Source organism: Spea bombifrons, chromosome 11 (genome assembly GCF_027358695.1).
Source record: "Spea bombifrons isolate aSpeBom1 chromosome 11, aSpeBom1.2.pri, whole genome shotgun sequence".
In the NCBI taxonomy this organism is placed as follows: Eukaryota; Metazoa; Chordata; class Amphibia; order Anura; family Pelobatidae; genus Spea; species Spea bombifrons.
The window spans coordinates 1,793,233-1,818,124 of record NC_071097.1 but is presented as its reverse complement, the minus strand read 5'-3'; the positions used below and the strand labels follow the sequence as shown (position 1 = coordinate 1,818,124).

General features: G+C 45.0%; 1 protein-coding gene across 2 annotated transcripts in view; it reads left to right on the top strand.

The window, feature by feature from the left end:
* The window catches only part of RASGEF1A (RasGEF domain family member 1A), a 58,268-nt gene extending 34,708 nt beyond the window's left edge, over positions 1-23,560 (top strand). The window contains exons 1-13 of one of the 2 annotated variants that reach the window (XM_053449858.1): positions 9,646-9,891; positions 15,317-15,496; positions 17,312-17,440; positions 18,726-18,863; positions 19,292-19,513; positions 19,667-19,741; positions 20,351-20,443; positions 20,570-20,672; positions 20,944-21,023; positions 21,664-21,855; positions 22,049-22,172; positions 22,473-22,545; positions 23,076-23,560. In XM_053449858.1, coding sequence (XP_053305833.1) covers positions 9,874-9,891; positions 15,317-15,496; positions 17,312-17,440; positions 18,726-18,863; positions 19,292-19,513; positions 19,667-19,741; positions 20,351-20,443; positions 20,570-20,672; positions 20,944-21,023; positions 21,664-21,855; positions 22,049-22,172; positions 22,473-22,545; positions 23,076-23,100 — 1,452 coding nt within the window. In that variant the 5' untranslated portion in view covers positions 9,646-9,873 and the 3' untranslated portion in view covers positions 23,101-23,560. Of the gene's footprint in view, positions 1-9,645; positions 9,892-15,316; positions 15,497-17,311; positions 17,441-18,725; positions 18,864-19,291; positions 19,514-19,666; positions 19,742-20,350; positions 20,444-20,569; positions 20,673-20,943; positions 21,024-21,663; positions 21,856-22,048; positions 22,173-22,472; positions 22,546-23,075 lie in introns of those variants that run through there. The other variant, XM_053449857.1, reaches the window with a different exon arrangement.
* The last annotated feature ends 1,332 nt before the right edge of the window (positions 23,561-24,892 follow it).

Genomic DNA, 24,892 nt, shown 5'->3' with positions numbered 1-24,892 from the left:
CATGTGCCCCTCTTTCTTCCTTTCACGCCCCTCTTTCTTCCTTTCATGCCCCTCTTTCTTCCTTTCGTGCCCCTCTTTCTTCCTTTCACGCCCCTCTTTCTTCCTTTCACGTCCTTCTTTCTTAATTTCATGCCCCTCTTTTTCTTCACCTGATGCCCTTCTTTCCTCCCAATGTTTCTTATTCCTCCTCTGATGCCCCCATTGCTCCCTCCCTGCACCCCTCTTTCCTCACCTTTTTCATCCCAATTGCCTGTCTTTTCTAGGAGCTCGGAGTGTTTGAGGGGATCGCTGGGTTCTACAGCCCTAAAAGCCCCCATAATGTGTATAGAAACAGCAGGAAATTGGGGGTTATACATTGGGATGTCATGGTTGATTTATAACAATTACCCAAAAATCAATTAGATTTTTGGATAAAACGTCAATTTTCACCCAAAAGGAAAGGAATCCCATCTGGGGTTTAATCTCTGTTATTATAGCGTCTCACTAAGCCTTCCTCCTCCTGTCCTGGTCTCCGGTCTCTTGGTGATGAAATCAATGGACACCATCAGCCTCACATCAACAAAGGAGGGATTAATGGCCCCATTGTCCCAAAGGAACAGTCAGCCGGAGGGTGGGATTTCCAGGAAGAAGGGTTTGTATGGAGTATGGGGAGGAAAAAGAAAAAAAAACTGGGGGGATCATTGGGGGTTAACTGTGTGTGTGTAGGAGCTGCCCCATCACAGAGACCCGGTTGTAGTGATGGTGCCAGCCGAATGGCTCTAATAACAGCCCGTGAGTGGTCAGGAGGTAAAGATATTCTAAATGGAGTCACCTGTGTTCAAGCAGGGATTCCAGCTGTGATATAGCAGGGAGGAAAATCACTGAGAATCTGCCCGTTCTCCCCGAGAATTCTCTACGAGTTCAGAATTTAGTTTCATTGTTCATAACGCGGAATTATTCTGCCGGCGCGGCGGGGATGAATCGATCGCGTGATTTTCTTACAAGTTATTAGGTGATAATTGAAAAAAAGTGAAACCCTCATAGACTGAAAACGCTTCCCCCCCCCCCCCGCGCAAATCCCGGGAACAGAAACGCTTTGGGCTATTTATATAACCCCCCAGCGCTGTATACAGTAATATAACCCCCAGCGCTGTACACAGTAATATAACCCCCAGCGCTGTATACAGTAATATAACCCCCCCAGCACTGTATACAGTAATATAACCCCCCAGCGCTGTATACAGTAATATAACCCCCAGCACTGTATACAGTAATATAACCCCCAGCACTGTATACAGTAATATAACCCCCAGCGCTGTATACTGTAATATAACCCCCCAGCGCTGTATACAGTAATATAACCCCCAGCGCTGTATACAGTAATATAACCCCCCAGCGCTGTATACAGTAATATAACCCCCCAGCACTGTATACAGTAATATAACCCCCCAGCGCTGTATACAGTAATATAACCCCCAGCGCTGTATACAGTAATATAACCCCCAGCGCTGTATACAGTAATATAACCCCCAGCGCTGTATACAGTAATATAACCCCCCCAGCGCTGTATACAGTAATATAAACCCCAGCGCTGTATACAGTAACTATATTTGCCCCGTACTTCCCATCTGTCAGTGGTAGTTCACCCCAAGGTGCCCCTTTAAATCTATAACAAGCATTATTGGATGCTGGTTGCCCCGGTGACCTCTTTGACCTTCCCGTTTAGTCTGCTCTTTATGTCAGACTTCCTGCCAGACTGGGGTCAAAGTAATCAGATCCGACCTTTAACCCTGGAAGGAGACCAACAAATGTATACATTGCCGGTGGCCTGACCTCATGTACGTCTTCTAACACCCCTCCCCCCTCTGTCAACACTCAACGGGAAAATCTGACCAATCACATCAAGAGAAAAGAAAAAGACCATCTGTATGCACATATCCGAACCCACCCGCCCTGGGGTATTAACCTCTTCAATACCTCATCGCACGGATCCTAATGCAGTGACTTGCTAATGGCTTTCATAACGGTCACTATGGAAACCGCAACTGGTCAGGAGGTGGCGATATTCTGGATGGAGTCACCTGTGTTCAAGCAGGGATTCCAGCTATGATATAGCAGGGAGAGAAGCACCAATGGGGAAGCTCATTTCTCCGCTTGTCTCACGCGACGTGTTTCGCCTCCCCCCCCCTCACGTAGGACAGAAACTCCCTTCAGTATCATCCGTATTATTGTTGTCGGCTTATCTGGGCTTCCAGGCTTTATCTCCGTCTGGGCGGCTCGGAGCAGGAAAGTGAGTAAAGAAGCCGCGTTCTGGAGAGGATGCATCTGGAGCGGCGGCCGTTTCCTCCCCGGCAAGACCCGGCCAACGAGTCCCTGCCAACGAGTCCCTGCCAACGAGGCCCTGCCAACGAGGCCCTGCCAACGAGACCCTGCCAACGAGTCCCTGCCAACGGGGCCCTGCCAACGAGACCCGGCCAACGAGGCCCTGCCAACGAGACCCTGCCAATGAGTCCTCGCCAACGAGTCCTCGCCAACGAGACCCTGCCAACGAGTCCCGGCCAACGAGACCCCGCCAACGAGTCCTCGCCAACGAGACCTGGCCAACAAGACCCGGGCAGCAATGACTAAACCGGGAGGGTGTCCTTTCCGAACGGCGCAGGTCTAAACTAACAGTGTATCTAGGGAGTGCCGCGATTTTCCCCCTGAGTCTCAAGGTTTTTACCCCAACCTCAGGGTCTTGGGGTGAAGGGGCAGATTCTCAGGGTTTTTACCCCAGTCTCAGGGTAGATCGGCAGATTCTCAGGGTCACACAGTCATATCCTCATCCGATTTAATGATATCTGAGCATCCCCATTGGCTCTCTTCTCCCTGCTATATCACAGCTGCAATCCCTGCTTGAACACAGGTGCCTTCATCCAGAATATCTCCACCGCCTGACCAGTCACGGTTTCCATAACGACCTTTATCAGGACCATTCGGATCAACAAGCCCCGATCAAGCGTACAGAAACAGCAGCGAAGCCGTTCTTCTTCTTCTAAATGCCCCTTCTCACAAGTAGCCCCGCCCCACCAGGCCTCTAACCACACCCCTCTACGACAAAAGTGTCCCCTCTTTATAATTTTTCAACCATCCCAGAACCCCGCATGCGGAAAGGGTTAATCCCCCCCCCCAACGCTGATGCCAAACGGGATTTTAAATGAAAGCGATTGCAGCGAAGGCTTAACGAATCTTCAGAGTGCAATTAAGGAGCCGCTCGGCGCGGAATGCTTACTTCGCTCGTTTTTTATCGTTTTTTTTTTCCACCCCATTATATTATCCGTCGTTCCTCGTTTTGGATCCCACCCAGCCGGCCTCTTAGCGAGGTGTCTGATGATGATGATGATGAAGAGGATACTGCTCACCTAATCAACACGTTCCCCGCCGCCTCATCAACGCTCGCTGCTTCATTCCAGATTTTTTTTTATTTTTTTGCATAAATTTCAGCTCTAGACCAAAATTGAAGAATTTTAATCACACGACGGTGTAAGCATAAAAAATGGAAATATATGGGGGGGAAAAATCTGCATAGTGAAAAAAAATTATATATATATTTAATTATTTTGAAGCTTGTCCTTTTCCCAAACGATAATTTAAATGGAAACAACGGGGTCCCAATTGGGGCGACTATATTTTGGGGGGTACGATCCGGGCCCAGAAAGGGGTGGCTGACAACAAGGGGAAATGAAGGGGCTTGTGAGAGATCTTGCCCCATTTAAGGGTATTTTGCTTTTAATATTTTAATATATGAAAAAATAATTCAATTTTCAATAAAATCTGAGATTTTTTTTGTAAAAAAAAAAAAAAAAATCAGAAACTTTTATATTTATTGGGATTTATTGTTAATTATTATTTATTGTCCTTCCGATCACGCATGGAGACCGACTGTTTTGTTTTGGTTGACATCGCGCATGAGCCCTCCCCGTTCTATGTTTAGAAACGCTTGCGTAAGCCACCCATTGGCTAATTGATCAGCCCAAGTCTAGTAAAGTTCAACACACCCTTAAAGGCATTTAAATAAAAAATTTAAAAAAATAAAAAAATTTAAAAAAATTAATTTAAAAATAAAATAGAAAAAACAAAAATTCATTTTCTTCACACTAATTTCTTTTTTTTTCAAATTAAATAATTTAAAAAATAAATAAATTAAAAATAAAATTGAGAAAACAAAAATTCATGAGTTTCTTCACACTAATTTCTTTTTTTTCAAATAAAAAATAAAAAAAATAAATAAATAAAAGAGACAAAACAAAAATTAATAAAAAAATAAAAAAATGTACCTTCTCCCCTTTAGGTAGCCAAAGCATCTTCTGAGCTTCTACTTCCTACAAAACGGATGGTTGAAGTTCGCAGGGTGTCCGTGGTGGGTCGCTCGTGAGGTTCATCAACAGTTTGGATAAACGGAAGGAGGAGAAAAAAATATCTCCTGAATTTTTTAGGCCAAAAAAATAAGTATATTTTTTAGGTCAGATATTGGTCAACTTTACTGAAATTAGGCGATGATCACTCTGTTCCCAGCCTTCCGCGTTTACACCATCCATGAAGTCTATGAAGATACAAGATTTGTTGATTGAGGACCAGGGCTGAAAAAAAACCCCCATAGTATTCCAATGAACAGTGACAGAGAACTTTCTTTTTTGGCCACATGACCATGCATGGTCTAAACATGGACAATATGGATTTCTCTTATTCTGGACTTTTCATCAAGTTCTACATCAGCGAGGAGCTTCCAAAAAGGGTCAAGAGCTCCAGGATTAGGACCACCTTTCATGGTAATGAGGTCGATAAATAAGAAGGACTTCAGGAACTTATTGAGATTGTTCCTCAGGCTTATCCTTTTTCTTTCTTAGTTTTTTGGTGTAAAAACACACATTTGCCCCCTAAAAGATGGCGTTCGAGATGGAAAACAAAGCCATGGAGTCATCTTTTTTGAGGCCTTTGAGCTGGACCCGGTTTCTTTTAGCTTCGTCTAGCTTTGAGGAATAAGAGGAGTTCTAATAAAGATCATTCGCCCGAAGGCGTTCCGTGTGTATATATAGCTACCTCGCCGGTCGTCACGAGCGTCGGTGCTAAAGCAAGCAGAACATCACCTGAGACCTCGTGAGGCTCCTGCCCCGGTGGCGTGAAGGAGACTTGCGAAGGTGCCGACTCCTCGGTTCGTGAGGCGTTGGCACAACCTTCCCGCTGAGACGTTATCTCCACGTTTGAGAACGTTCTAAATTCTTAATGCTGGGTCCAAACCAAACCCAAACCGGTTCTACGTTGTGAAGACCTGGAGGTCTGGCTGGTGGGTCTCCAAGAGCTTCTAGGTAACTCCTTACTCAGCTTCTTGTCCTGAAGTCCTCTGCCCCCCCCACCCATTCCATCACCTCTACGAAGGCTGTCTCAACCAATCAGCAGCAATCACCAACTTAACAAAGGGAGTGATAACTCAATGGGGAGGAATAATCACGCAGATGGCAGCACCCGTGGTATACACATAAAGTGGGCTTCTAATACATGTACGTTGACTATTTTAATCGAGGAACACGTTTTATGGGTTTAGTTAATGCACCGAAGATGCCTCACTGTATTAGCCTGTAAGCACTTATGCTGAGAGGCTGTTCCATTTATCTACTACCCTCTCTGTAAAGTAAAACCTCCTTACTTTACAGCTACGGGGAAAATAACATCTAAAAACATTTATGGTGAGATTGTAATTTGAAATAAATTGTTTCCTTTTAGAGGCCGATGGGCGCTTGTCAAAAAAAAAAAAAAAATCTATATTTTTTTCTGTAAAATCAAGGATTTTTATTAATTTCCTTTTTTTTTTTTTGGTGTTTTTCTGGCTCCTGAGCCGCAGCGAACGCATTTCCACCGAGCAAACACAAAGACGCAGCTCCCAGCCGTGTCATTTTCGGGGATATAATTGCAGAGCTCAGCTCCGAGAGGTTTAAAAATAACCTGTTTTATATATTTATTTATTTTTATATTTTTTTTTGGAGGAGGTCGGGTAAGGGAGGGGGGGGTGAGTGCCGGTGTTTGGAATGGGAATATAAACAGCTAAAATACCCCCGTCAAGTTCCTGTTGCCATGGGAACTGTCCACGAAAGCATCCATGCTAAAAATCTTTGGATAAAGAAGAATAATATTACATTCAGCCAATCAGATCTCTCGGGGCAACGACAAATTTTTTTTATTACTGTTATTTTTTTAAATATAAGGATTTTCACAGCTAGGCAGTTCAAGGGTTAAAATTAACCCTAGGATTGCCAGTAATGGAGCTATAAATGGGGGGGGGTACAAGGTGTACCCTTAGGGCATAGTAGTAGTAGTAGTAGTAGTTTGGGGCGGTTAGACAGCATGGGCGCCCTGATGCCCTGGCTTGTGTGGCAAAGGGTTAACCATCACTCTCAGCCATGGGGTTGGGCCCCCTGATGACCCAAACAGCGTGGCCCTAATTTTAAGGCCCTTAGCATTAACCCCGAGGTTCCGAGCAAGTCCCTATGTCCAACCTGCTGGAGGCAGCCAATCAGCAGCAGGAAATTGCTCCATTGAAGATCAATGGGAGCACTTTCTGCGCATGAGAACCCCCCATTTGGAGCTTACTGGGGGTAAGTATGGATGGCAAATAGGGTGGGGAAAGACGCAAATGCATATGGGGTCATCCTACCGAAACACCCCCAATGCATTTGCAAGGGGGGGGCAACATGTACATTGAAAAGCACCTCTCGGCTATCATATACCCTTTAAAGCGAGGGGGGGGTAATACATCCACGTTTGAGGGGCAAAACTCTGTTAACATCCGAACAGCGGCTCTGACTACTCTACACCCGCTGCTTGCTCTCAATTATCTTTCTTTCTTTACTTCGAGGGAGGTAGATACGCGGAACAGCCTCCCAGCAGAGGTGGTAGAGGCTAATACAGTGAGAGAGTGTAAACATGCATCTGCCTCTAAGACGAGGCCAACGACTGGTTAACATCTGAATCTTTACGGCAGGAGAAAGGGGATGACTCAGAGTGTGGGCAGCCTCCCCCACAAGGGGTTTTATTGCTTAAATGTCATCTTTTTAAATAAGGGGAAAAAAAAATTTTTTTGGTTAAAAAAAAAAAATAAAAAAAATAAACTAGAATTAGCTGGTGGATAAGTCCCGTTGTCCCAGAAAATGTATTTTAAAAAAATATATATAAATATAATTATAATGATTTAATGGGATTAAATAAATTTAGTCGTTATTAAGAGCCCCAAAATCGGTGTTTTCGTTATCACCCAAAAAAGGGCACATTTTCCTAAAATTTCCAACACGTTTAACCTAAAATAATCACAATCTTAATTTCTTAAGAATGTAGAATTTTATTGTTTATGACATTATTGATGGGAATTTTTTTTTAATTTATTTTGGAATTTTTTTGAAATTTAAAAAAAAAAATAAAAAAAATTTGGGCAGAAAATCCCCTTTTAACCCACGGAGACCCCGGAGATTCGGAAAGTTCGGCGGTGGCAGAAATGAACCCAGGTTTCGGTAGAATCTTCCTTAGGATATCCCCGGCAGCCGTCACATGAGGACCGCGTAGAATCAGACTTCCTCTTTCTCTTTATTTATGCGATTTAAAGTAAAATCCGAAAACCAAAAATATTAAAAATTCAAAAAATTCTAATTACGCTGGCGCAAAATGGGAATTATTTTTTATTAAATGTATATAAAAAGACATGGATAGTAAAAATAAATAAATAACATTTAAGGTATAATAAGTATTTGTTGGAAGGGGGGTACAGCAAGGGGGTATTGATATTGGGGGTAAGGCAGGGGTGTAAGGGCAGAAGGTTATGGACACTGGTGGGGGCAGAGGGAGAAGGACATTGAAGGGAGGAGGGGGCAGAGGAGTATGGGCACTGGTAGGGCAGAGGGAGAAGGACATTGAAGGGAGGAGGGGGCAGAGGAGTATGGGCACTGCGGGGGCAGAGGGATAAGGACATTGAAGGGAGGAAGGGGCAGAGGAGTATGGGCACTGGGGGGGCAGAGGGAGATGGACATTGAAGGGAGGAGGGGGCAGAGGAGTATGGGCACTGGTGGGGCAGAGGGAGATGGACGTTCAAGGGAGGAGGGGGCAGAAGAGTATGGCCACTGGTGGGGGCAGAGGAGTATGGGCACTGGTGGGGCAGAGGGAGAAGGACATTGAAGGGAGGAGGGGGCAGAAGAGTATGGGCACTGGTAGGGCAGAGGGAGAAGGACATTGAAGGGAGGAGGGGGCAGAAGAGTATGGGCACTGGTAGGGCAGAGGGAGAAGGACATTGAAGGGAGGAGGGGGCAGAGGAGTATGGGCACTGGGGGGGCAGAGGGAGAAGGACATTGAAGGGAGGAGGGGGCAGAGGAGTATGGGCACTGGTGGGGCAGAGGGAGAAGGACATTGAAGGGAGGAGGGGGCAGAGGAGTATTGGCACTGGTGGGGCAGAGGGAGAAGGACATTGAAGGGAGGAGGGGGCAGAGGAGTATGGGCACTGGTGGGGCAGAGGGAGAAGGACATTGAAGGGAGGAGGGGGCAGAAGAGTATGGGCACTGGTAGGGCAGAGGGAGAAGGACATTGAAGGGAGGAGGGGGCAGAGGAGTATGGGCACTGGTGGGGGTAGAGGGGTATGGGCATTGAAGGGAGGAGGGGGCAGAGGAGTATTGGCACTGGTGGGGCAGAGGGAGAAGGACATTGAAGGGAGGAGGGGGCAGAGGAGTATGGGCACTGGTGGGGCAGAGGGAGAAGGACATTGAAGGGAGGAGGGGGCAGAGGAGGATGGGCACTGGTGGCGAGTAGAGGTTTATAGAAGCTGGTGAGGGCAGAGGGGTAAGGACACTGGTGGGGGCGAGGAGGGGGCAGAGGAGTATGGGGGTGACTGTAGAGGCTGCTGAATTTGAATTACAACTCTCATGACTCTCCGTCTCCCAAACGAATGCCGGTTAAGTGTCCTGGGAGTTGCACAACAATATACGTTTTAATGAAAAATTTAGGAAAAAAATTACAAAATGTGAAATTTTGGGGTATAACTGCCACTTTTTCCTCCGTTAAAAAAAAACTCCTCCGATATTTAGTGATTATTCCGCGTTTCGGTTCCTCGCCTCCGCGGGATTACCTAAAAAAAAATAAATCTATAAAAAAAATTGGCGAAAAAAAAATCTATAAAACAAAATCTATAAAAAAATCTAACATTTTTGTAAATTTTTTTTTTTTTTTTTTAAATTCCCATATATCGGAAATGTTTTTGAACGAATTTTTTGAGCTTCCAAGACGATTTGGGGGTCTTCTTCAGGACCACCGACATATTTCGATCTGCGCACTTCAAGAGAATATCTAATCCGGCAGCTGCCGAGAAAAGCTGCCCCGGGGGTTTGGAAGGCGGGGGGGGGGGGAATCTTTTTGGGAACCAGCTCTGGAACTAAGGGGTTAATGGGCAGGGAAGAAAGTGTGTGTGGGGGGGGGGTTGAGTGTTGTTCAACCTGTTGTATGAGCATGTGTGTTTCCGAATAGGGAGGACGGGGAGGAGGGAACGGGGAGGAGGAGGAGGACGGGGAGGAGGGCGCCTGCTTGAAGCACTTGCTAGAAGAGGAAAGAGATCTCGCTTCTCTCTTCATTTCTGAGTAACAGGCAAACGGGGAGGACTAAGCCTTCCAGCGCGGCCTCGTCACAGGGGGAAACGAGGGCGGAGGGACGAGAGGGGGGTTTCTTCTTCATCCATCGGCGTGGATTTTGGGAAGCGTTCGTACTCCGGCTGGCGGGAATAACGCAGATGGCCTGAAATCTCCAAATTCTCCCGTCTTCGTTTTTTTTTTCGACGATTCCGAGCGGCCGTCGGAGCAAAAAAAACACCCCAAAAAAACGCCATTTATTTGCATGGTGCCGAAAATGAGGGTAAGGTGCATCTTTTTTTTCCTCCCCGGTGCGTCTAGCCTGAAAGCTGCGATACTTTCTTAGAATGATTACGATGTGTCGGTCTACCTAGAGAGCCTTTACGATCCGCGTCGACCCTTCTCTATGATGTCATCAGCGACACAATAAATTCCCAAGGAATTATTCCATTTCGACGTCATTTTTAAAAAATTATTTTTATTGGCAATTTCAGCACAAAAATTTCAGCCAAAAATGTTTAATTTAATAAAATTCTAAATGTATTTTTTATTATTTTTATTCTTATTTTTTTTAGGCTTTTAGATTTATTTCGGGTTCTGCTGCTATTTTGAATTTATTATTTTTATTATTAATTTACACAAAAAAAAAGAGAGAGAGAGGCTGAAATTTTTGAAAAAAAAATTCCAAAATTTTAGAAACCGTATTCAAAAATTCTAAAAAAAAATAAATTATTTTTTTTAAATTAATCACGGTTTCAAATAAAATCCCCAAAAACTTATTTTAAGGCAGATTGGCTTCTCTGTGTATGTTTTTGGGGTTTTTTTTCCAAAATGTAGATTTTTAATTTTTTTTTTTTGGAAGAATTAGTGACGGTATTATGTTTTGAAGCCCCCCACGCCGCCCCCACACCGCCCCCCCCCCCCGGATCGCGGGTTGACGCAGGGAGATTGTTACGGATTAGCGTTTGTCGCCTGCGCGTTTCGCGTCGGTGGAACAGGTGCTTTCTTACGTGTTTTGTTTTTTAGCAAAAAAAAAATTAAAAACAGGAATTTCCTCATTCTTTCCGTCGCCTGACAGTCACTAAATCTACAGATTTATTTTTTTTGATTGTTTTTTTTTTTTCTGCTATTGTTTGCGTGGCTTTTGGAGACAATGCTAGCGTGTGTTTACCCAATCAGGGCTCGGATAGCGTGCGCGTCAATCATGTTTTTTTTTGTGTGTGTGTGTTGACTTTTTTCTGGAGCTGGGCAGCTTGACATTAAAAAAAAAAAAAAAAAAAACATCTTGTACTGTAATTGTATAAAAAAGGTTCTATGCTCGTTCTTGGTTGATGCGTGGAGCAGCCTCCCAGCAGAGGTGGTAGAGGGTAATACAACGAGGGGCATTTAAACACGCTCCTGAATCTAGGACGAGACCAACGACTGATTGAGTTCACCGGGTGTTGAAAAGGGGGGGGGCTGGAAATTTTTGGATTAAATTCCATTCATTAATTTTATTTTTTTTTTGGAAGTTTCCATTCTGCCAAAGGGGGGGGGGTGAACTGATGGAAAAATACACCTCAGTTTGCTGCGACCATGAAAGTCCTCCAGCTTGGTGGTCCTAAAATGTTCCTGGTAGGTGGAAGAGGGACGACGGGTCCATAAAAAATAATTAAAAAAAAAAAAAAAAAAAAACAATTAAACTTTTTTTTTTTTTTTTTTTTTTTTTCTAATTATTAATAAAAAAAATTAGAAAATTTGGGTAGCAAATACTAAACATTTTTTTTTTTCAATTTAATTATAAATATATTGCTCCGGAAAATAAGCCTGTCTGTAGTAAATCAATCTGGTGTGTTATTGTGGTCTGGCTCAACGCTGGTGGGACTAGTTAAAGGGAACTAGAACCCTGTCCTGGGCAAATTTACGTGGATGTTCTAGGGCAGGAGAAACTTTGGTGGATAGGTGGAACAGCCTCCCAGCAAATGTGGTAGGGCCAAAATAATTATAATATATTCATAACAGGGAGATATGTTATTGTTATGGTGTGGCTCAACTGGAATTTGCCTCATTAACCCTGTCATTCCCGCCAGGACCACTCGCCCTGTCCTCTAAGCCCCCCTCATTTGCCAGCCAGCGGCTGAACAGTTCTTATCTGCCATTCATTTCTGAGGGTCTTCCCTCTTGTTTAAATCCCCTCCATGTATTAGCCTCTGACGCTTCTGCTGGGAAGCCACTCCACGTATCCACTACCCTCTGGGTAAAGTAAGCATTTAAAAAAAAAAAAAAACATCCTCGGATTTTATCTTCTTGACTTTGCGGTTTGCGAATATTTAGAGAACCGGGTCGCAGTGACCGCGGTGTTTGGTAATACCCCAAATTGGCGATAATTACCCCGTGGCTGGATCTTGCTGTTTCCGGGGGGGTTGTTCTTGTGGTTTAAGCTCCATCAGGAGGTCCTTTCAGCCGCGATCTTAAAACGCTGACCTTTGCTCCTTTTGTTCCCTCGTTTAATTGAGGAAGGACCGGCCCTGCTGGGAGTCGGCTTTGCGGGAGTTGCTTTCCTGCCTCCTGGTTCCTCGTTTCCAAGCCTGGGGTTACGAGCCGGGTGGTCTTTGGAGATTTATTTACATTTTCAGGTGACTCTCTAAACCTCTTTCCACCCAGAACAGAGGAAGAGCGGTCTGTAGCTGCCAAGTGTCCCAGTTCAGTGTGCCCAGTCCCTCTGCCAAGTTCATATGCCGTCTTTCCACCCCTGATGCCCCTCTTTCTTCCCATGTACCCCTTCTTTCCTCCATTGATGCCCTTTTTTCCTCCTGTGTACCCGTTTTCCCTCCTGTGTACCTTTTCCCTCGCCTGTACCCTTTTTTTCCCTCCCGTGTACCCTTTTTTTCCCTCCCGTGTACCCTTTTTTTCCCTCCCGTGTACCCTTTTTTTCCCTCCCGTGTACCCTTTTTTTCCCTCCCGTGTACCCTTTTTTTCCCTCCCGTGTACCCTTTTTTCCCTCCCGTGTACCCCTTTTTTTCCCTCCCGTGTACCCTTTTTTCCCTCCCGTGTACCCTTTTCCTCCCCTGATCTCCCTCTTTTCTAGGAGGTCAGAATGTTTGCTGGGTATGAGGGGATCGCAGGGTTCTACAGCCCTAAAAGCCCCGATAATGTGTATAGAAACAGCAGGACGGGGCTTTATCAACTAAACGGGGTACATAATACCCATTTACGCCTCCAATACAATTTAACCATTTGCCCCATATGCAAATGAGCTGTTACATTATATTTGCATACAAGGTCAGGTTGGAGACTTCAAACAGCTGCTCGGTTTTTTTTTCTTGTTTGTTTATTTCATCTTGATGTATGCCACCGATGGGCTAAAAACACAACTGACGTGGTAGATACATGGAACAGCCTCCCAGAAGTGGTGGTCGGTGATGTATAGGTTGCGGAGAGAAGAGAGGGGGGGGATCGGAGAGAAACATTTAAATACAATAGTTTAACAAAGGACAGGAATGGAAGGAGGTTTTACTTGACTGAGAGGGTGTTGGATAAGTGGAACAGCCGCCCAGCAGAGGTGGTAGAGGCTAATACAGTGAGGGAATGTAAATGCGCGGCCATCGATTGCCTGATGAGTCCTTTCACTTGGCGGCTTGCGGAGGACTCTCTAATCGCTGCGTACAGACCCCCCCCCGGGGGCGAAACGCGTTAACCAGCGCATAAGACCTAATTACCCCGCATTCCCGGAGACAGTCCCTGCACAAACCGCCGGCTTATCATCCGGACTACGAGGAGTCATACGGGTCGGCAGCCCGTCCTCGCCTGCCAGTGACGGAGACCGGGAATCGCATTCCGCTCGATTAACAGAACGCCGAGGCTTCTTGTCATAACAGAGCTTCCATTCCATACGTGCTCAGGGTCTTGGAATCTGTCCCAAGTCACGCGGAACGCCGGAATCCAGTAAGACATTCCGCCAACCTGCCTTACATTCCCTTACTGTTTGAAACTCAGCCACCTCTGCTGGGAGGCTGTTCCACCTATCCACCCACCCCTCTTCTTCGGACTATATACTCCATAGTAATTGTATCTGATTATTCATATGTAAAGGGATCTACGGTGTGTATACTGCATACCTCCCAACAGTCCCGCTGCCCCGTAAGCCTCCAATCAGAGGCCTGAGGCAATGGCTGCCGCCGGGCACTGACTGTCTCTTCCGAACGCTCCGTGTAATCGCTCCGTCTCCTCCTCGTAAACATGGTGTCTTTAGGGAGGATTGCCCCCCCCCCCGGGACGGGGCAACAACAACACACCGCGGAACGCGCCGGCCTCTAAAGGATATATGTTTTGGAACCTGCCGGCAGATCGGCCCCCATTCGGCCCCCGTCTAGTCGGCCGTTTCTCCTGCTGTAAAGACTCAAACCTTAATCAGTCGTTGGTCTCGTCTTAGATTCAGGAGCCGTATGTCTATCCCGTGCATGTTTAATCCCCTCACTGTATTACCCTCTACCACTTCTGCTGGGAGGCTGTTCCACTTATCTACCACCCTTCAGCCTTTGCTTTCCTTTCCAAGTTTCAGCCCAGAAGGTCTTGGAGACAAACGCCCCACCTGTTGTGTTTTCTGAGCAGTTAAACAGAAACCAACCTTGACCTTAGAAGGCTGTATTTACTGTAACCAGACAACAGTCCGTCCTCGGCTGAACACAGTGCTCTCCGGATGGTGGCCTCGTCGGGTTACGCGTCTCGACCAGCCAATCCCGTGAGACGTTGAGTCTCCGTGTTTCTCGCACGGCCCGCGTTTCGGTGACATCAGGTTGTCGTGGTTGACCCAGATTCCGTACGGTGCCGAGACATCTCGGGAATGCTTGGAATGCCTCAGGAGGACACGTCCATGACGTGAGAAGAAGTCTTTGCTCTGCACCATGAGCTTATATAGAACCCAAACATCTCAATGATGTCCCTGCCAACATAACACCCGCCGGCAGATCGGCCCCATCCGGCCCCTGTCTAGTCTGCCCGTTTCTCCTGCTGTAACGACTCAAACCTTAATCACTCGTTGGTCTCGCCTTAGATTCAGGAGCCGTATGTCTATCTCATGCATGTTTAATACCCTCACTGCATTGCCCTCTACCACCTCTGCTGGGAGGCTGTTCCACTTATCTACCACCATGTGTAGGCCTCTAGTTTTAGATTAAGACTTCTCGTCCTTGGATTTATGTTTTTGCCTTCCTTTTAACCAAAAGTTGACCTCGAAATATTTAGAAAAAAAAACGCCTTTAGTTAGATTTTGGAATTCCTCATTGATTCCAATGATGTAAGTGGCTGGGCTGTACCATAACAGGGCGGGGGGGGGCTGCAGGTGGAGTATTGTTATTTATTGATTTATTTATTCTATTTATTATAATTTATTTATATTTTTATTATTATTATTCCTTAATATTTGAGTTTATCAACAAACAAAAAAGGTAAAATAATTAGGATTTTTTTTTTACATCTGCCGACGCATTTTGATTCACCAATCGAAATTGATTCGTGGATCGGCGCCAACGCATTTCTCCTTGGGGGAGGTCTGGGTTGACCGTAATGATTTATCAGGTTCATCCATACATTACCCAGAGCCGGTCTGCCCTCCTCCGGCAGGCGAAACGCGTCGGGGTCGGCCCTTTAGAATTTGGAATGGTTCTGGTGGGCGCGTCTCGATGAGGTCGACCTCTAACTTGTGGGGGGTTTTTTCGTTTAAATTCCAGGAAAGTATGCCACAGAGCCCTATTTTCCCCAGCATGTTCGGCTCCACCTGTAGCGAAGAGGTACAACCGGAAATGGGGGAGCAATGTGGAGACCCCGTTTACCAAGATGGCAACCTGATATCTGGCTCCTTGGAAGCTCTGATCGAGCGGCTTGTGCCCACCGTGGACTATTATCCAGACGTAAGTAGCCGCACATTTTTTATTTTGGGTGTAAAAACTCAAATTTCGGGCTTTTTTTTATACCATTTTAGTATAAATATTCAAATTCTAATTTTTAAAGGACCTCCGTATTCCGTAGCTCAGTTCTAACGGAATCCAACCAAACATATATTACTCGACGACCTTGGCCAATCAGAGTTTGCGTCTTGAGTCTTGAGATATCTTGAGATGTTCTTCAAGAAGCTCAGACGGGATCGTAAATCATAAAAGGCTTAATGATTCCGGAAGCTTCCTGCATTCCCCGACTTTTGTTGGAATAATCGTTCCTTTAATGCCAAGTCTGTAAAGTCGGAGCTCAACAGAAGACTCTATTGACTTGGGAGGAGAAGATGGCCTTGGGTGGTGGGACTCCATCCCAACGTCTTCGCTCATCGCTGTCCTGGAGGAACTCGGATGCGGCCGCTCTCCGGCCAACTATTGGCCAGGGCCGTTGTTAAGTTTGTCCTATAAAGAGTTGGCGTGTCTCCAAAAGGGTTCCAGGCGCTGTCTGGATGGGGCCATCAACAAAGCCAACTCGCCGTCGTGACGCCTACCGGCCGGATGAAGAACCCCCCCCCCGGGTGTTTCTGTTGACCTCAACCAGACTGAGACCCCAGTAGAGCCTTTTTTGGTCATTTTTGAGAATCGTTTTTCTCTACCAATAGGAATGCAGGAAAATTGATCATGTGATCTCAGTGCTACTCTTCCCTGCTTGACCGGGAGACATATATGGCGCTTACTGGACTATAGGAACCTGTAATTAAAAAAAGAGTAATTTTTTGGTGTTGGGCCAATCAAAGGGACAGTCCTGTTTTATTTCAGACGTTGTCAGATACAGTTTTACTGAAAGGGTAGTAGATACGTGGAGCAGGCTCCCAGCAGAAGTGTTATGCGGCTAGTCCAGTGACGGAACTTAAACATGCACGGTCATGTGACCTCTTGACCAGGCGATTACTCCAGTGTTCTGCTTGTGGCCGAGGAACGGAATGTCCTCTCTGTCTTAAGTCTCAACAGTTCCCACCGACGTTTTTTTTTTTTTTCTTCGCGATTACGTTGCTAGGAAACCAAACTCAATTTTTTTTAAGAGCTTTCTGGCTTTTTTCTCCCCGAAATCCAACAACAAAAGCCTTCAGATAATTGTCATTTTTAAAAAAAAAAAAACGGCAGCTTTTAGAACTGGCGGGGGGAGGGGGACGACGGTTAATTTGGGGGGGCCAAAAAAATAGTCTGATTTTTTGGCTGGGATTTGTGGGAAGCTGCAGCAGAGCTGCTCAGAAAACCCACTGAAATCACTCGGGGGGGAGGGGGGCGCGAGGCGGGACACGCAGCTCAGACCGTGGGAAAAAAAACACTTTTTAAGACAATGGCGGAGAAAGCAAACACGCAAAGAGCGCACGGAGCCAAGACAAATTCAGACAGGAGCGAGGCAGACAGGGAATTTATTCCGCCCCTCGGATTTCAGGGGGGGGATTTCGCGGGTCTGGATGCAAGGGGCAGCGGAAAACATTTATGCCTCGTGGATGAGAATCGAGCTTGGAAGGGGTTAAAAAAAAAAAAAAATACCGAAAAATAAAATTAAAAAAATATTCCAAGAGGTGCTGCAGAAGCTGAGGCCTCCCCTGCGCGTTTATGGCCTGTATATCTGCCCTAATCCTGCAGCTCCTAGGGGGAGGAATCCAAGATGGCCGCCCCCACGGAGCGCATAAAGTGGGTTTCTAACACACAGAAATGGCTTTTTTAATCACCCCCTGCGAGGGCAGTTTCGGGGTCTAACGCGATGTTTTTTTTTCCTCACAGAGGACCTACATCTTCACGTTCTTACTGAGCTCCCGCGTCTTCACCCACCCCCACGAGATCCTCGCCAAAGTGGGGCAGATCTGCATCAAGCAGAAGCAGCAGCTGGAATCAGGACCAGAAGCTGATAAGGTAAGCGCCGAGACCCCGCCCCCCTTCGCCCAATCCTGCCATCATTCCGAAAAGTTATGATGTCACAACCAATAATATGATGTAAACTTCCAGAAACTGGGGGTTTTTTTCTGCATTTAAAAAAAAAAAAAAAAAAAGTTTAAATTATGGAATTTTTCATCTAAAACTAATTTCTAGTCAAGTGAACTTTGAGCCCCCCCGCCACCCCCTCCCCTTCCCGCCGGTCACTGCTGGGAAATGACACGGCAGCCTCTCCGAAAACAAACATGCGCGAGCCGCTCGTATCAGCAGAGAAGCTTTTTCCCTTTGGCCGGACGCCTGGGGCAGAGAGGCGTTTAGCATTCCTGTTGTCTTCTGCAGGACGACCTTGGCTCAACGGGATTTGCAATCAAATTGTACTTTGTAAGGGTACTAGATACCCGGAGTAGACTTCCAGAGGAGGCAGTATGGCCAGTAAAGGGACCAGAACCCATACGTTTTAAAATACTCTACGTACGAGCGAGTGGGGAGGAATAAAATACTCTGGTTTACCGGTTTAGCCATATGACACGCGACATGACGCCGCTTACCCGTGGGTTAAAGGAAAGTGTTGAGCGTTCTATTAGAATGTTCTTGTGTGAATCTGCCCTTTGTGGTCGATGTCACCTCCCCAACATTCTCCGACCAGGGCTCCAAATTAGCACCGAGCCCGTGACTAACGAAGGGATTTTCCACGCAGAGAAAGTTTCTCTGCGCGCCGCCCCCGTGTGACGCGTCGGCTCATGGAAGGTTGAGGGGGGAGACCTTGTGGTCACGGTGTCAGCCGCACGGGGCAGTGCCGACGACTACGTCAACTTCCTCATCTCAAGACTTCCGTCTGAAAACACAAGTGAGAAGCCGGTGCCTCTTTTGAGGGTTGTGACACGTTTCCTCCGAGATTCCACTATCGGGGGTCTTGGAGGATCCGTCACGGAAGTCCCCTTCGGGCCATGAATGTATTTACATACCCGGCACGTCGTGTGGAACCTTGACCACGGTGACTAATCCTTCACGGGGCCACTGATATCTCAACGGTATGAGACATCTTGGTGGCCCAGTACAAGCCACCTTACCCCAATGCTCCTCAGACTGTCCCACCCCATGCCCACAATGGAGCCACCAAGCTCCTAAAGCTCACGAAGCTGGCCCAAATTCCAGATAAAAGACTAGATATGGGTAGCACACTTCAAGAGCCAATCAGGGGGCCCGTGAGAGATCTAGGTTACTGTCCTGTTCTTACCATGTATTTTTGGGGTTTGTCCTCCAGGCCAAACTCAAGTCCTTCGCTGCGAAGATCATCCAGCTGTTGAGGGAATGGACGGAGACGTTTCCCTTCGATTTCCAAGACGAACGGGCCAGGAAGGAGCTGAAGGAGATTGCTCAAAGGATCACTCAGTGTGACGAGGTGAGAAGACACAGGAGCCATGGCTAGGCCTATCCCCGACTGGTGTTCTAATGGCCACCAAGCATTTCGTTCTAAGCTTGTTACACCTCTGCTCAGTCGCTGCAACCTTTTGGGTTCTTGATGTTCTTCTCCAGGGTCTAGAACCAGCGCATATTGCATGAATTTGTGCTGCCAGTATAGGTTCCTGGATTTGCAACTTGCAGAACCTAGAACCTTCCAACATAACTGCATTCTTCTCACTCTGTCATAGAGCTGCCATAGACCTTAAGGCCATGTTTGTCTTGTTTAAGCTACCATCCCAACTGCTTCCATTTCCTTTTGGGAGAAAACCCTATGGATTGCTAAACTCAATGATGCCACCGACAATACATTTAGATATTTTTAATTACCATAAAAAAAATTAATGATTTGCCCTGTGCCTTCTTCAGGAGAACGCTACAATCAAGAAGAGCATCAGTCAGATGACTCAGAATGTGCTGGTCGCCCTCTCCACTCGTGGACAATTTCAGGAGATCCGGGAGAAGATCCGACAGCCCGTGACCGATAAGGGGACCATCCTCAAGACCAAGCCCCAGTCATCCCAGAAGGATATACTGAGCGTCTGTGGGGACCCGCTGGTCCTGGCCCAACAGCTTACAACTATCGAACTGGTGAGACACTCTTTTGACTCTTTTGGTGTCTTCTCTTCCACCACGGAACATGATCCATTTGACCGCTATGACTTAATGTGACTTCTTCTGCCTTATCCATGTCACGTGGCTCATGAAAACATACATGGGGTAACTATTTGAATCTCTTTTTAGGAGAGACTAGGAAACATTTATCCTGAAGATCTGATGAAGATCATAAGTCATATGGACTGTTTGGATAACCACAAGGTAAGTTCGCTTACCGATATTTTGTCTGTTTCTGACCAATCGAGGGCATCAGCAGACCTTGGATAAACTGCTTTATCTAGTAGGGTTTGCCCGTGGTACTTGATCGGCGGGCTCCTGTCTCCTCATACTAGGTTCTAGATGGGTTGGTTTGGGCAGCTTAACATGGTGGTAAAGGACAGAGCTTTGCCGAGTTAATGAACCACAACTAAGAAGAGGACATGCTCAAAAATGTTCCAAGAGAGGACAACGACAAAACAAAAAGATCCAACCAAGGGTCTCAAGAACAGCATTTTTCTAGATTTAGGTGGGGGGGGCTCTTCAGACCACCATAGAGAGAACCAGTACTTAAAGCCGTGGCCAATGTCCATACTGTAAGCTCCTTAAGATATCCTGGTCCCACGGGGTTCCACATTTGTTTCAGTAGCACTTCGGAACCCTGGCGCATAGTCAGTTCCCACTTCCCATACATTTTCATACAACATACGAAGTGTTCTAGAGCTTCACCGCGATAACATTTGTAAGGCATTTCAGCAATGCCTACGGACGGGTGGAGAACATACCTTCCAATCCTACAGCCTGTTCTTCAACCTTCTCCTCTGTCTCCGGTAGTGCCGAAGTGATGTCTCCAAAACCTATAACCTAGAAGCTTACGACAACTGGTTTAACTGCCTGAGTATGCTGGTGGCCACCGAGATTTGCAGGGTAAGTTTTGTTTTTTGTTTTTTTGTTGTTTTTTTTCCTGGCAGAGCAATAGAAGGCAAAGTTTATTCTCAATGATCAATCAGGCAAGGTCTATTCTCAATGATTTATTCCCTGTCTGCCCGGCAGGTGGTGAAAAAAAAGCAAAGGACCAGGGTGATGGAATTCTTCATAGACGTGGCACGGGAATGCTTCAACATTGGCAACTTCAACTCCATGATGGCCATCATATGTAAGCAACTAGGGCTTGCTGCTCAAGACATGATTAAAAAGGGCTCTGGGTTATGAGACTGAGGCTCATCTTTATTAAGAACCCATTGACTACACGGTCCGGTCACCCACACGTCACCATCGTTGATTGGAACCTGGACAACCCCTACCAGTCATATTCCCAAGAGGGGCCACCTGCATGTCGGAAGTCCATACGATGGTTTTGGGAAGCTTGTATTGGCTTATTGAGGGTTCTACAGCCCTTAAACTTCTTTTTTTATGTTTTTTCTTAGCTGGGATGAACCTCAGTCCTGTGGCGAGACTCAAGAAAACCTGGTCGAAAGTAAAAACAGCCAAATTCGACGTCTTGGAGGTAAGACTGCAATATTCCTTGGATTTAGGGAGACAAAAGGTGACCGGGGGATTTGTTAAAGGAGCTTACAATCTACTTTCCCTAAAACGTTAATAACAGATTATGGTGCGCATGACATTTGCCACCCACAAAACAAGGCACACGATGTTCTTGTACTGCGATGTTTATTGGCTGTTAGAGCACAAGATGGTATGGACATGGAATCCCCGGGGCGAGAGTCCTTTTCAAATGAATCATTCAGACATACGATGTTACGTGGGGAAAATGAACTTGCACCCAGTAATTATAAACTCTACGTCCAACCTTTGGCCCTGTGACTTACTAATTATGGGTCTCATTAGATCATTAGATCATCACGTCATCATCCTACACTATAGCGCCATCTAGTGTCCACCAAGCGATACTGCAGCTTGAAAAAAAAGTTGCTTCGACTTTGTGTAAACTGGGGTGTTATTGCCCCCTAGTGGACAGTTAGAGACACTGCAAAAATTGTCATAAATGTAAGCAACTTATTAATGTCATAATCCAGATGTTTGAGTCAAGTCTTCTATTCCTTGGTGGCACACAACAAGAAGACATTGGCTAAAGGTCTATGAAATAGTTAATTGACTCTTCATTTTTTTTTTTTTTTTTCCCATAGCATCACATGGACCCCTCGAGTAATTTTTGCAATTACCGAACAGCCCTACAGGGGGCAACGCAGAGATCCCAAAGTGCCAACAGCAGCAGGGAGAAAATAGTCATCCCCGTTTTCAACTTGTTTATCAAAGACATCTTCTTCTTACACAAGATCCACCCGAACCGTTTACCCAACGGACACGTCAACTTCAAGGTAGAGAAGGCGTCCACAGCTTTTTATGGAAGGTCTTTGATGTCATGTGCCCAGTCCTATGGGCCCGACCACTTTTTCCAAAAAGTTTAGTCCCCAAAATGTTTTTTTTTAATGGATCCTGGCGTCCATTTTTCTGAGGTCTCACTCCCCCATGGGAAGAGATCTTACTGACCTTTTTTCTTCTCTCGAACAGAAATTTTGGGAGATCTCGAGGCAGATCCATGATTTCCTGACGTGGAAGCAGGTGGAATGTCCGTTCGAAAAAGACAAGAAAATTCAGACCTACCTTCTGACTACACCCATATACACTGAAGAAGGTGAGCAGCGTCTCGGGTCTCCGCCATACCAAGTTCCTATGATAGCTGCCGCAACCTACTACCATCTAAAATATTTTAAGATTTTTTTTTATTTTTTTTAATACTTTTTGTAAATTTTTTATTTTTATTATATATTTTATTTTTGTTGTATATGTTTTTAAAATTATATATTATTCTAGAGGATTAAATTTCGGTTTATTAAAGTTTTTTTGTTATATCATTTTCATTACAAGATAACTTAGACTACATGCAAAATACATGAAAAAAAAATTTATTTAATTTTTTTTTTTTTTTTTTTAGCACTCTTTGTGGCCTCCTTTGAAAATGAAGGTCCAGATAATCATATGGAAAAGGACAGCTGGAAAACTCTCAGGTAAAATTATAGAAGGAGATAAGACAGGTGCCGAGGGCCCCTAGCGATCTAAAGGGCCCCGCAGAAAAAATTCTCATAAATTCTTAAATGTTAATTTTTTTTAGTCTTTTGCATAATTACTCTTTTTAATTTGTTGTGTTATTAATGGGTACCCCCATAAATCTTCCGGTTTAGGGCCCCCCATCTATTAAATTTGAAATTTCTATTTAAATTCTGAATTAAATTGAATTCTAGCTCTCAACAGCCAATGAGAATATCTCTATTTTTTTTTTTTATGTGTATTTTGTTAAAAATAATAATAATTACCGGCCATTGAAATTTTTGCTCAATGATGCGCAAAAAATTTCAAAAAGTTTATTATACCCAAGGTTTAACTGAATTTCCCATGATTCTCAGCTAAATTAATATACCTGCATTTAAATATGGAGTCAGGTCAATAATTTAAGAAAAATTTTTATTTAAGAAATAATTTAATTTAAGAAAAAATTTGGCTTTTTTTAAATTCTTTTTCTATTTTTTATTTATTACAGGTCAACGCTTTTAAATAGGGCCTGAGAGATCGTCCACCGGGAGCGCACAAAAGGAGTGTTTTTATTTTCATTTAATATTATCGTTTCGAGAAGAACGTTATTGGTCAGAAGACGAGCCTCGCTGGCTGAGGGGAGAGTCTACTGTTTTTTTGTGTGTTTTTTTTTATGTGTATTTTTTTTTTTGTATATACAAATTTCAGAGCCTTCTAAAGAGTAACCTAATAGAAATATAAGTTTATACATATGAGTATATATATATTTCGCTCTTTAAGCACTTATATAAGAAAAAAAGGGATTTTTTTTTTTCTTCATTGTATCGTTTACAAAAAAAATTTACAAATTTAACCCTTTGCTGCTGGTATGGCGTAGACACAACGCAGGGGTTCTGTGTCGAAGTGCAGAAAACAAATCTAATGAATGTGTCAGAAAAAAAGGGGGTTAACCCTCTTATAAATTGTTATTTAAGGGCAGGGCCCTTTTTTTTCTTCTTCAAATTTTTGGGTGTTATAATATAAATATTTGGGGTTTTTAATAAGCACTGGGAATCTTACTTTTAATATACTATAGCCAGACCCCCTAACGCCCCTCTTCCCTTTAACCGTATGCTGCTACGTTAAAATAAAAAAAATTCTATCCTTCCTACAATTTATAGAGAGCGGTGCCAAGCACTTATATAAAAATTAAAAAAAAAACTTTTTTTTTTTTAATATTTAAAAAAATTCAACTGTTTTGGTAAAGCTGGTCTGGACGTGGAAATAAAACCCCTAAAATATTTGTTTACTAAAATATTTAGTGCGGGTGCCTTTTGAAATATATTTTCGACCAATAGACGCTGAGTAGATATCTGAGCAAGTTCTTAGGTCCATCGCTGCTTAGTAGAGCTAGGACTCACGCGGCGTCCGCCGTCTTCGTGATAGTGTCTGCCTATCTATGACTTTTAGCTGTAGTTGAGAGCAAGGGGGTCGCTCTACGGGGCGTCCTCGCGTGCGATAAAAGCTTGTTTACGGCTCAGTGCCGCCATTAGGAACCTCCGGGGGCCCAGCACAAGCCTAAAGACCTTGCCGCGACCCTTTCCTGCCCCACCTTATGCATTCAATGGCGCTACCAGGGCCCAAAGTCCGGGACAGAGCCATCTTTACCCGAAAGCGTGTAAGGGCCCAAAACTTATGTACATGCGGGTCACATGATACTGCCTGTGAGCGTTCAGGGAGGCCGGGCCCTTCCACTTGCCTGGGCCCCATTCACGGGTACTGCTTGTACCCCCCGATGGCGGTCCTGTTGCGGATTTTAGGATCGGAAGACGCCCCAATTGAACCCACAGTGTTGTGTTCTAATCAGGGCTGCATTCCAAAATGGAACACTTAAGCATTTGCATGCTGGGGGAGGCACCTGGGCGTGTCTAAGTGTTAGCCCTGCCCCAGAGGAACATTTGTACCCCATCAACCCTATATTATCTTTAACCCCTTTTAACAAAGGGGCACGAGACCGGTTTCTCAATAGTAGAACTCTTGATATCGACCATACTTGATCGTGAAAAGAAATTTATGTTTAATTATTGCTCCAAAATTCTAAATGATGACATTTTTTTTGTATGCTGCTTTGTTTCATTTCGTTCCAAAGAGGAGGGCATTTAAATTGTTTACGGCAGTGGTGTGGTGGGGTCTATGAAACATCCCTTTCGGATGTTAACCTACAGGGTTAATTATGGCAGTGTGTAAAAGAGATTAACCCTTTAGTTCCCCCAAAGGGGGTACACATTGAAAGGGTTACCCATCTTCTACTCTGCTTTCCATGGGGTCGTAAGTCCTCCAGAGGAT